We start from the raw sequence: 12,407 nt of genomic DNA, 5'->3' as shown, positions 1-12,407 counted from the left end.
CCCATAAATAGGAGGTTGATTTAGGAAATCCTAATCGATCAAATAAAATGTTTATGAAAAATATTAAACTATAATGATATTATCGAGGATCCTACTTTTTTGGAGGTTAAAGAGGAGTTCCTCAGCAGTTGCAATATTGCTGATAAGACACTTGCACTTGATGATGGCAAATTGTGTGATATCTTTAAGCGAATTCAACACCTTATTAAGCTAAGTTGCTAGAATCTTGTATATAATTTTGAGGGATGAGTTGATATATCATACTAATTAGGAGACAATCTATGGCACATTCAAGAGTGTCCCCCTTAGGGATAAGAGTGATGTGTGCCCAATTAGTCTTTCTTGGTTGGCATTGTCCCAGTAGAAAATCATTATAGAGTTTGACAAGGTCATTATAGACAATTGCCAAGTATTTTTGAAAGAAAAAGATTGGTAAACCATTCGATTTGAATGCTTTCTTTGCTTCCAAGACGAAAGTGTTTGTTTGTTTGCTTGTTTGTTTTTTTATTTAATTTCAACCAAGTAGAAAGGTGCCTCGAGCTTGGAGATATCGGTTCTAGGTTTATTCGAGTAATTTGGACTAGTCAAACTAAAATTGACACTTGGATCCAAACTAAGAACAAAACAAATTAGTAAATATCTCCCTGATCTTAGCGCTTCCCTCAATTTTGGCAATGACATACTGAATGTTGTGGTTGTGGTTGCGGTTGCGATTGCGATGACCATTCCTAATAACATGCAAGGTATTTGCATTTTCCCTTTTCAATATAGCTCTTCTTGCTGTAACAGGCACTTAAGGGTCACCAGCAACTTTGATTCTTTCTTTTGCTTAGTGGAAGTGAGCAATTGCAACCCTTTGGCTATGTCCAAGGTTTCTAAATCTTGGAGCATAACTAACTTACGCAGTTTAATGGTATTGAAGCTTGTATTAAACCAATGACACAACTTTTTTCCTAAGATGTGATAAATTTTTTTTTGTAAAAGACGAAAGCTCCACATCCATCCACTGTTAGCTTGTGTGCCACGGCCTCTTATTAGGTCGCTTATACTTCAAAGAGCACCAAGGGAGCTCAAAATGGAAAGGACGCTATCTGAAGTCATGATTTCTACATTCGAAATGAATAGGAGTGTGGTTGGACCCAACCCTACGCATCAAATTAAATTGGTGGATCTTAGGGTGAAGGGACAACCTCTCCGAGTTAATCAGGGAGTAATCCAATTTTACCCATATTATAGGACCCATTTGACCATTGATCGTTGTGAATCTCCTGCTGAAGACTAGTGGTTCAATTATGTTCAGGCTATGAAGATCTTGGGTACAATATTTTCTATATTTGGGGTGCTATTATTTTTATCATAAACAAAAAAAAAAAAAATAGCATTAAAGTTTTTGCAAATTCATAAACAAACTTATTCCTTAAACTTATATAAGAAAATTTTGAATTAACAAGACTTTATTATAGAATGACTTTGAATGCCTACGTTTTTGGAAGAGAAAACTTGCTAATATAGAATTCAATAAACAAACTTGCACATTAAAATCATGCAAACTGAAATTTTAGATCACTAAAGAATTAATTTCGTTTGAATGCCAACAATGAATTGATAAAAGACACATGCATAAATAATTTATAATTATATACTCCTTATTTTATGGAATGCAATTAATAAATTCAAGTTTACCATTGGTAAAATTCATATTATGTTAGTGTCAACAACATTGAGCCATCTAAAAAAATTAAATTACATGTTATTAAAATAAATACATTGACTATGTAATTAACTAAATTCAATTTAATTATTTTATAATAAGCATGTGGAGTGGCTATACGGGCTGATTTGATCGCTCCTTATTTTATCAAATCATTTCTTAAACATAGTAATTAATTCACCGTCTATGTGTAAATAGTTGAACAAATATTAAAAGACAGTACCCCTTAGTAGAAGACTTGGTACTAATTATGATTAAACATAATTAATTGACGTAATCTCAACTTGACCACACATGCCTTTTGGATCTGGATTCATCTACTGCAAACGTGCAAACACCCTTACAATTTGCTCATGTGTTTGCACATGCTATATGTACATAAAAAATGTATATATATATATATCTATTCATGAATGGATAAACTATAAAGTATGTTTTCTTGAATAGAAGGCTTCAAAGTCCAAGTAAGTGCTGCACATAACAAGGTAGCTGCAACAAATCTTCACAGGTGGATGAACTCAAACGTAAATCACTTTTCATCCGGTTCTAACTCCTGTGACTTATTTTTTTAATTCAAATCTCCAACCTTAAAATAGAAACAATGAATATAAAAAGCATCCTCTCCTCGAGGGTTACATGGCATAAGTGACTTATTTACTCGATTTGATTTTTGTAAATCTTTTAGATGTGCACGTGATCAGTTTTTATTACTTTATGTAATACCTGACCTAGTTTATAAATACCTAAATAATCAATAAGTTATTGTATCTGGTTCAAAAACGTATTTATCTGTCTTTTAATAAACTTTTAAATAATTAAAGAGCACTTGTTACTTATTGTTAAAAAAAAGTTTATATATATGTTTATATACATAAATAGAATAATAGCAAATTAATGAACCCGTTATTAACATGCTCCGAAAGGATATATATATATATATATATATGGGTTCCCTCTTTTATGGAGCGCAAGTATTAAAAATTAACTCTAAGAAGAGCCATTTACTGGCATAAAAAATCAAAACGTATCAACACGAATCAAGCAACTAAAAATAAATAAATAAATAAATAAAACAACGACTAGTTTAAGATAAATATTTTATATATATTAACTTGTGGGTTGTGCTACATAGTTGGATGTACCATTGAGCCAACTATTAACTTTACATTAAAAATAACTTTTTAAATTATTTAGGATTTAAATGAACCTGTCAATCAATCTGTTGTAACACCTATATAATATACGCGCATGAATATTGTGTGTTTAGTTTGACTAGAAGAAGTCTTCAAACTCAAGTATAGGTTTCCACCTCACCCAGTTCAACTCCTCCTCCTCTGACTTTCAAAGATAATAACTAATTCAGTGACCTACCATTCTACCAATCCCAACGTCTCCAAGAGAAACACTAAAAATAACTGTTGCTGCTGCTCTTTGTGGACCAATCATCATTTATGCATACCAAAGACCAGTTCAGTCTTCTTCAAACATTCATGTACATGCATCATGGCAACTTCCAAGAAATTAAACCATCCTTAAACTTAATCTCTCCTATAAATAAGACCCAAAATGGAAATGGCAATACATTCAAGTCACACCTTCATCTCTAACTTGGCCTTCTTCTTCTTCTTCTTCTTCTTCTTCTTCTTCTTCACAAATCATCATCATCATCATCTCTTGGCTTAATAATTCTCACAATGAGTTGTTGCAGTACTGTTACATTGGACAAGGCTTACTCCTTCAAAGGAGAACAACAAATCAAGCACATGCTTTTATCTCCAAGAGTAGAGAAGGAGATAAAGATGGAACCATGCAAAGAGGACAATTATGAGCTTGTCAGCTTCGATGCCTTACCAAACTTTCTCAAAGATAATGAGTTCATCTTGAACTATTACCGATCTGAATGGCCCTGGAAACAGACCCTCCTCAGCCTCTTCTCTGTCCACAATGAAACCTTAAACATCTGGACGTAAGCTACTATACATCTACTTGATTTTTATCTACTCTATATAAACATATCTATTTATATCTAATATATGTTTAAATTCTGTATGTATTTCAGGCACTTGATTGGATTCTTCATCTTCTTAGCTCTCACTATATGCGCTGTTTCAATGGTTCCCTTTGGATCTCAACCTGAAGTGAATGGCATAGAGATTAACAAGACAAACTTGTCAGTGATCACCTTGCCTTCAATTGATCATATGATCTCATCTTCATTCAATTGGTACCTCCCAACATACATAGAGAAAGAGATTGCTAACGAAGCACAAGGGACAGTAACAAGATGGCCTTTCTATGCCTATTTGTTTGGAGCTATGTTATGTTTGTTCACCAGCAGTGCTTGTCATCTTCTCTCATGTCACTCAGAGAAGTGTGCTTATACAATGCTTCGACTCGATTATTCCGGCATCTCGACACTCATTGTCACCTCCTTCTACCCTCTTGTTTACTATTCTTTCATGTGTTTACCATTCTATCGAAACCTCTACATCGGATTCATCACCGCCTTTGGTATTGCCACCATCATGGTCTCGCTTTTCCCGGTCTTTCAGACGCCACAGTTCAGGTCTGTCAGAGCATTGCTCTTCTTTTGCATGGGAGTTTCAGGCCTGGTTCCAATCATGCACAAGGTGTTTGTGTTTGGCCATCAACCAGTGGCCATGATCACCACAGTGTATGAGTTAGTCATGGGGCTCTTTTACGGTGTCGGTGTCATCGTCTATGCTGCGAGAGTCCCTGAGAGATGGTGGCCAGGGAAGTTCGATCTCATCGGACATAGTCATCAGCTATTCCATGTGCTTGTGATTGCCGGAGCTTATACACACTACCTTGCCAGTGTTATGTACCTCAATTGGAGGGACATGGAAGGGCAATGTTAAAAATTGTATAAACATTATTGATTCATTAATTTATTCATTGAATTTGAATTCCAATACAAGAATCTTGGCATCTTTGTTAAGATATCCACAGGAATATAACTTGAAGTATTCCACTTTGTCCCCACTTTCTTCGAATGTCTTCTTCCACATAATCAATTAAATTCACACCAAATTTGCAAGCTATACAGACATACACACATTAGTGGTTGTGAATTCTTTTCATCTTTCATTACTTGTTTATTGGAATAAGAAAGGTTCCTACTATTCATCCTCTTCAAAACCTCATTGTTTGGAGATAATTAGATGAGCCTTCTCTTATTGTTAATCATCATCATCATCATCATCAACATCCAATGGAGTTGAAGAATGATAAGCTAATGAAGTACAACTCTTTGCCAGAGTACTTGAAGGACAATGAGTACATCTTAGATCACTACAGACCAGAATGGCCATTGAGACAAACAATCCTCAGCATCTTCTCCATCCACAATGAAACTCTTAATATTTGGACGTAAGCACATTCAAACACAAATTATCATATTTCAGTATATATATATATATATTAATCTCAAGCTTGATAATATTTTTATGCAGGCACTTGATAGGATTCTTCTTCTTCCTCATCCTCGCCATTCTCACTGCTGCCATGATACCAAGAGATATTCATGCATTCACAATCACAAGGATTGAAGAACTAATCATCCCATTAAACACCACCACTACCAATCCATATGTTCTAATGAGCACCATGATATCACCAATACTAAAAAGACCGATAACCCGGTTTCCCTTTTTCACCTTTCTCTTCGGTGCCATGTTCTGTCTACTAACAAGCAGTCTTTGCCATCTCCTGATCAGTCATTCTGAGAAAATTGCATACATTATGCTAAGACTAGATTACATTGGAATTGCATCTCTAATTATCACCTCATTCTACACTCAAGTGTTCTACAGTTTCATATGTTTTCCCTTTTTCTTCAACCTCTACATGAGCTTCATCACCGTCTTCGGTGCGGCCACCATCGTCATCTCACTCCTTCCAATCTTCCAAACTGCTCTGTTTCGCAACGTAAGGGCCATGCTATTTTTTTCCATGGGAGTGTCTGGAGTTGTGCCTATAATGCATAAGGTAATAGTCTTCGGTGATCGGCCAGAGGCGATGTTATCAGCATGGTATGAGTTGCTTATGGGGGTTTTTTATGGTCTCGGAGTCATCATCTATGCGGCGAGGGTGCCGGAGAGGTGGATTCCGGGTAGTTTTGATCTTGTTGGCCATAGTCATCAGCTATTTCATCTCTTAGTTCTTGCAGGAGCATACACTCACTACCTTGCAGGTCTTGTTTATCTCAGTTGGAGAGATGTTGAAGGTTGTTAGTATGTTATATATATATAGTTGTAGATGGATCAATTAAACATATGTTCCTATTCATTTCATTGTATTTGATATGATATAAATCAAACAATTGATCAATTCATCCCATAAATTAATTAACAGATTCATATAAATACATATGTATATATATATATATCAAGTTAAGAATCTGGCCTCCACCTCAAATCATATATTTTATATGACTAATTGATTCAATTTAAACAATCATATGAAAACTTTGTGGAATGAGTATCTAACTGATGAAATAAAAAGCTGTTAAATTGTGTACTGGAAGGTGAGTGAGTGAGATCTGCAGAGTTGAATAAGAATTTATAAGGACAATATATCTCATGTGAGTCCTACATTTCATGCCCATGACACCCACTTCTTGCATTTGTGCAGCCATCTAACTTATTTTGCTCACCTAATAATACCATGATTTTTTTTTTACAAAGGCCACAATGCCTAATAACATGATGTATTCAATAAATTTATTAAAATTAATTAATTAAATGGTTGTGTTCAGACTTGGTAATTAGGTGCAAGGGAAAATTGCAAATATATATATATATATATAATACCTTAAAATTTTTTCTATTGGTTCATATATCCCATAAAAAATATATTTGTACGTGTACTCTCACAAACCACTTATATTTGCCTTAGCACCCCTATAAACCAGTCAAATATACCCATATATCTTTGAAGTTTAAAAAAATCAAGACAAATGGAAAAAGGGGAAAATAATTTTGAGTTCTTATTTATATATATCACTAAAAAATTTTAAAAGTATGTGTTAATGAAAATGTTACAAAAAATATTTTGGATATTTCGTGAAGTAAATTGTTAAATATGATTGCAGTTTGTATATCCTAGCATATCTTTAATATTGAATAACCATAGTAATATATGTGCAAATATTAGTGTTTTATAAGAGTAAGCAAATATTATTTTTATGAAATTATGGGATTTTTCAAAGACATATGTTAAAAAAAATCTCTACATATAAATCACATAATATGTAGGTGATATATAATGCATGCAATTTTTTATAACACAATAGATATATATTTTTAATATACATTTTTTTTAAAATTTAAATAACAGTTGTGGAATATTAAAAGGCATATGAGTGCAAAGTAGGAAATTATTACACCAAGATATTCAACATACAACTTGAAAAAAATAAGTGGTGAAGATTAGGTGGGAGCCATATCTTCAATGGCTTTCCATTTGCATTATTTGGCACATGGGGGATTTGATTCATGAAGCATTTTTAGATCATACCTCCACTATAAGTCTATAACATGGAACCCACAAAATTTTTTTTTCTCTCTTATTTTTTTTTCTTAATTTAATTCTTTATTTAATGAGATATTTGAGGGTTTGCTTTAATTTATACTTTGACTATTATTATATACTAAATTTACTTTTTTGTTGGAGTTAAGTAAACCAGTCCTTTTTTTTTTTAATAATAAACCAGTCCTTTTTCCCCGGTCTTGTCAAAACCTAAATTTACTTCTTATTTTTTATTTTTTTGAAAAATATGCAAATATTTCTCTCTTAGGTTTACAAATAGATAAAAAAAAAAAAATTAATAGGACGTTAAAAAATAAAGTTTTTTATATTTATTCATGAAAGCAATGGATTTTTTTTTTAATAAAAAATTTTGGCTATTGAGTCAGCAAACAATCTCCTCATTTATTGTAAATTTGAAAAAATTCATCTGGTAACATTTTGCCATGGTGTTTAAGCAACTCAACACTCCACAACCAGAGAGACTGTGGAGCAATTGGATTTGGAGTGAAACTCATCCAATAAAGCCTGTTAGGATTTTCTAGTAAACTGTAAAAGCAATCACTTACCATATTGAATTTGCTAATAATGAATGCATTTTAATTGTAAAACTTTTTATCCTTTTAAGTCATTTGGAAAATTAGTCTTATATTTTTCTTTTAGATGGACATAGCTCCTGTAAGTAAAAAACAGTAGTTGGAGCACTTGGCAAAAGTGGTGAGGAGGGCATACAGTTCTTAGGAATTTTCATAAGCAAGGATACGCGCGGCCCTGATATATAGGCTCTAGACTCGATAGCCTACATGTAGACCAGTCTTGTTGGATACACCAGGATATATAGGAGAAACTTTCTACTGCAGGCATTCTTGTTCTATTATACTTTTTATCTGTTGTTCTTTTCTGTACTGTTTTTTTACACTACTGTTTGCCTTTGTTTTCTCTTTTGTTTCTTCTATCAGTTTTTGTAACTTTGGCTTAGTTGTTGATCAAAAATAATTAATTGTTATAAGAAATTTCCAATCGATTTCACATGTTTCTGCATCAATTTATTTTTTGTACATGTTTTCTCCTTTTAATAAATTCATGGTCTATTTTCTTTATAAAACAAAATGTTATTTGTCATATGTGATGTATTGTCCAATTTCACGGGGTCCCTAGTTTCTAATTCTAGTGAGCCGGACTCCACCACCTCTATGGCATGTGATTAGAGTGTTTGACCTCATGCGCCTCTTGATATTGATGTAGTTTGATCAATTGGGTGTATTTCTCCAAATTTTTTTTTTGTTGGGTCTTTTACTATAAGTTTCCTCCATAGTTACTTCTTTTTTTTACTTATAACCTTCTTTACGACTGCTTCCTATACTTTGAGTCTTATTTTATATTTTGATCTTAGTTTTTTTCAATAAATTGTTGTTTATCCATTAAAAAAACTTAAATTTTCAAAATATTGAATAATATCTATAAGGTAAAGATCTTAGTAATAATATTATTTATAAATCCAGATATAAATTAATCCATTCAGTGCAGTGTATATATTCATTTCCCCCGCAGTTTCTTTTGCTCCGGTGCAGTGTTTCAGAAAACACTTCTTTTGGACTTAACCACAGCTTGCAAAGTGAATAAGAGAGAGAGAGAGAGAGAGAGAGAGAGAGAGAGAGAGAGAGAGCGAGATGACGGTCCCTCCATGTGGCTTCAACTTAGTATACCTGTACTGGACATGATGATGCAACCCTGCAAGGAAATGCTTGTATTAAAGACATTCATCTTCTTTTCATTTTATTCACTTTCCTTTCCTATTATGAGAATTATATCACCATTATTATGCTTATCAATGCTAAACAGTAAACACTTGAAGAGTGAACAGAGTTGTATACTTATGAAAAGGGCCCCCTCATATCCCCCATCTGCTCTTCTTCATGTGATGTGGATTATTATGATTGTACCACCTTTCTGTTTCCTTCTTTCATAATGCATATATATTTATATGCAAATAAAGCTTTGCATTTCTGGTGAGAGTTCAATTCTCGGCTGAGGGCACATTTCTGGGAGTTGTGAATAGTGGTTGTGTATGGGTGGTTTCAGCGTTCACGTGAGCGCGGCCCCATCCCCATTTATTCCACCGAGGCTTGTGCACGTCCCTGGGTCTTTAGTGGGTTCGCCCCGCTCCTCTTTCCCAAAAAAAAAAAAAAATAAAGCTTTGCATTTCAATATATGTTTTATCAACTTGGATGTTCATGCATTCAATGTATGTACCATGGATTCAAGTTGATGATTCACAAGAAGTGTGTGTGTGTTTGTGTCTGTGTTGGTGTGTGTGTGGTGAGTAATGGCTCTTCTTCTTTAGGTGAAGATGGGACAGTGAACCCTTAAGTCATGTGGGGGATTGCACTTTGATGGAGGTGGCCACATGGGAGCTTGAGCTACCTTAAAGATATATTTGGCAAAAGAGTTATCAACAACTTTGTTATGCCAATCCATCCACATTGAATAAATTAACTACATTGACACAATATATTTCCACTTTTTTACATTTATGAAGATTCCCATAATTTTATCTAAAAATCAAAGATTACATGTCTATGTTTAGTAAAATCTAATTAAGAAACTAGAAAAAAAATCTTGATGTTGATTAACTTATTAATAGTAGAGGTTCTAAAATGTTTGCATTGTAACTCTACATCATTTATGGTGTATATATGCTTGATGTTAATTGAGTTAATTAATTTATAGTAATTTAGAGATATAATTTTGTTGAAGGAGATGAAAAAGCAGTGGAGGTTGTCATCAAAGTGGTCCCTTGTTTGAAATGGCTATCTGTGTTCATGTGCTGAAGTTTCTCAATGGAGAGGTTTGGGTGGACTTTGTGTGGCCATAACCATGATGATGGCAGTTAAGCTTTTCAATGCACTTCATCAATATATATTTAGGGTTTCATTTCTTTTATTCCCGTTTTGGTAACAACTAAGTTTAATTAGAGACTACTAATCATTTTTTTTTTTAAATCCAAACTATGTGTGAACTGCAACACATTTGATGAGAATATTCTTAAAGTCTTGCCAATAAAAGTTAAAAAAAACTAAGTCACAGATTATATATATATATATTGTTTGAATATAAAGGAATTGTAACAAAGAGGTATTAAAGTTCAATTTCCATGGCTACTAAATGAATGTCTTTAAATGCATGTATACAGTATAAACCCCACAAGAAAAGACCAGAACTGATCCCCTCCTCACCCCCTCTAAAGCTTTGTCCCATCTTCACCTGAACATATATAGCCATGTACATACTAATTAACACCTTCATTTGTCTAATGCTCTTTGGTCTCTCCGGAGTAAAATCTAATGATAAAAGCAGTATAGACAACTTAACTTAAAATAGTAAAATCATACATAGTTTAATTTGCAGTAATATCAATGAAGTAGACTTGAGAGTTTACCGTCCTTTGCTGTATTGCATGTGAGAGTGTCACAAGTGAGAACTAGATATATATATATATATATATATAGAGAGAGAGAGAGAGAGAGAGGAAAGGGAGGTGGTGGTGGTGGGATGGGTAAAGGACAAAACAGGTCTGGGATTTTGGTAGGACTAGAGAGAGAGAGAAGGTAGAGTAGTAGCTAGCCATTGTTAGAGCTTGAGAAACAATGTGGAGAATGGAGAGCTGGGAAGAGATGGAGGAAGATGGCTCAGAGTGTAGTAGTGGGTGTCAATCTGGATGGACTATGTACTTGGACCAGTCTTATGAGAAACACCACCTTCTTCCTTTTGGAAAAGCTGGAACTCAGCTTGAACATGAAGATGAAGGTGAAGATGAAGATGATGATGAAGAAGAGGAGGAGGAAGAGGAGGACCTTTCTATGGTCTCTGATGCATCTTCTGGTCCTCCTCATCTACATGAAGAGGATTACCATCATTGCTGTTGTTGTAGTAGTTCTTTAATGGTTGATAAGAGTGGTGGTAAGAGGAAGAGAGTTGGAGAGAAGAAGCACCAAGAGTTAAACAAGCATGAGGACTTCTCTTCCTTTCTTGATGATACTGCTAGTTCTCCTCTGTTAAGCTTCCCAGAGGTTTGTTTATTTGTTTGTTTGCTTCTTTTTCTTTTTTGTTTTTTTAATGTTTTGTTAAGCTCTTAAAGTTTGAGGTTTTGATTATGTTTCTTTTGGTGTTCCATTCAGAGTGGCTTCAATGGCAGCATTAGCAGAAGCATTAATCCACCAGCCATTGATGGTGTTTTGGAGTTCTCTTCTTGTTTCTCTGCAACTCATTTCAAGTTATGAAGATTAGAGGAAGAAGAAGAAGAGCAGAAGGGATCTTTTTTAGAACTTGTTCTTTGTTTTGTAGTTTTTATTTTTTCCTCTGTGAATGCAGTGGGAAACAACATGAGCAAAGAGAAGAAGAAATAAATTTGTTATTTTTTTTTCAATGACATTCTTTTGTCTTGAATGTTCTTATGAAACAAATACCAAAAATTCTTTGACGCAGAACAAGAGTGGTCACTTTCAAATCACCCTGCATTGTAATGAAGAAAAGAGAAAAAAAAAAAAGTGAAAGAATAATTCCAGTCATATCTCAGTAATTCAATTCAGGTTCTAGAAAGAGCTAATGTCTCAGTGTTTGATGACAAGGTTTTAAGTTGCTGCTCTTTAAGCTTCATTGGCCATTAGAAAGCTAAAGATGTCGAAAGCTAAAGATGTGCCAACGACCTTAGGGTCTATTGGTACACGGGTCATCGATAGAGCTCTCATCGAGTGGTAAGAGTTCGATTCTCGGCTGAGGGCACATTTCTGGGAGTTGTGAATAGTAGTTGTGTACGGGTGGTTCCAGCGCCCACGTGAGCGCGGCCCTGTCCCTACTTGTTTCACCGAGACTTGTGCACGTCCCTGGGTCTCTAGTGGGTTCGCCCCGCTCCTCTTCCAAAAAATTCAATTTTCTGCTAAATTGGTTCAGATTCTTTTCATTTTTTTAAACTTTGAAAGTTGTTTTGGCTCTTCAAGGTTGTCCCCTTTGGAACTGGCATTGGGTCATGTGTCATGCTCATCTTGATTTTTACTGTTTTTCCAGTCAAAATTCTTGGCTGCTGAAATTGATTTACAGAATAAAGAATTGAAAGGATTTGAGTTTCTGGGAATGAGAATCTTAAAAAGAG

At 34.2% G+C, this 12,407-nt stretch overlaps 3 protein-coding genes across 3 annotated transcripts; all 3 read left to right on the top strand.

Annotated features, from left to right (window-relative positions):
- The first annotated feature begins 3,307 nt into the window (after positions 1 to 3,307).
- LOC120283839 (heptahelical transmembrane protein 4-like) lies at positions 3,308 to 4,632 on the top strand. The gene is made up of 2 exons (XM_039290602.1): positions 3,308 to 3,677; positions 3,771 to 4,632. The coding sequence occupies exons 1-2, from the start codon at positions 3,406 to 3,408 to the stop codon at positions 4,588 to 4,590; spliced, it is 1,092 nt and encodes a 363-aa protein (XP_039146536.1). The 5' UTR covers positions 3,308 to 3,405; the 3' UTR covers positions 4,591 to 4,632.
- A 262-nt stretch (positions 4,633 to 4,894) lies between these two features.
- Positions 4,895 to 5,987, top strand: LOC120250363 (heptahelical transmembrane protein 4-like). Its single transcript, XM_039259169.1, has 2 exons — positions 4,895 to 5,101; positions 5,185 to 5,987. The coding sequence occupies exons 1-2, from the start codon at positions 4,944 to 4,946 to the stop codon at positions 5,963 to 5,965; spliced, it is 939 nt and encodes a 312-aa protein (XP_039115103.1). The 5' UTR covers positions 4,895 to 4,943; the 3' UTR covers positions 5,966 to 5,987.
- Positions 5,988 to 10,786: 4,799 nt separating this feature from the next.
- On the top strand, positions 10,787 to 11,684 carry LOC120250290 (protein SOB FIVE-LIKE 6-like). The gene is made up of 2 exons (XM_039259090.1): positions 10,787 to 11,328; positions 11,437 to 11,684. Exons 1-2 carry the CDS (start codon positions 10,906 to 10,908, stop codon positions 11,536 to 11,538), a joined length of 525 nt encoding a protein of 174 aa, XP_039115024.1. The 5' UTR covers positions 10,787 to 10,905; the 3' UTR covers positions 11,539 to 11,684.
- The last annotated feature ends 723 nt before the right edge of the window (positions 11,685 to 12,407 follow it).

Source organism: Dioscorea cayenensis, chromosome 19, assembly GCF_009730915.1.
Source record: "Dioscorea cayenensis subsp. rotundata cultivar TDr96_F1 chromosome 19, TDr96_F1_v2_PseudoChromosome.rev07_lg8_w22 25.fasta, whole genome shotgun sequence".
Taxonomy (NCBI): domain Eukaryota; kingdom Viridiplantae; phylum Streptophyta; class Magnoliopsida; order Dioscoreales; family Dioscoreaceae; genus Dioscorea; species Dioscorea cayenensis.
Note: the sequence above shows the minus strand (reverse complement) of the source record. Positions and strands in the feature narration are given on the sequence as shown.

What these genes read in the sequence shown, in the direction of transcription:
- LOC120250290 (XM_039259090.1), top strand. Translation starts at nt 10,906, where the DNA reads ATGTGGAGAATGGAGAGCTGGGAAGAGATGGAGGAAGATGGCTCAGAG. An exon ending in CTCTGTTAAGCTTCCCAGAG is followed by an intron (nt 11,329 to 11,436) that starts GTTTGTTTATTT and finishes TGTTCCATTCAG; the next exon opens with AGTGGCTTCAATGGCAGCAT.
- LOC120283839 (XM_039290602.1), top strand. Translation starts at nt 3,406, where the DNA reads ATGAGTTGTTGCAGTACTGTTACATTGGACAAGGCTTACTCCTTCAAA. An exon ending in GAAACCTTAAACATCTGGAC is followed by an intron (nt 3,678 to 3,770) that starts GTAAGCTACTAT and finishes TATGTATTTCAG; the next exon opens with GCACTTGATTGGATTCTTCA.
- LOC120250363 (XM_039259169.1), top strand. Translation starts at nt 4,944, where the DNA reads ATGGAGTTGAAGAATGATAAGCTAATGAAGTACAACTCTTTGCCAGAG. An exon ending in GAAACTCTTAATATTTGGAC is followed by an intron (nt 5,102 to 5,184) that starts GTAAGCACATTC and finishes ATTTTTATGCAG; the next exon opens with GCACTTGATAGGATTCTTCT.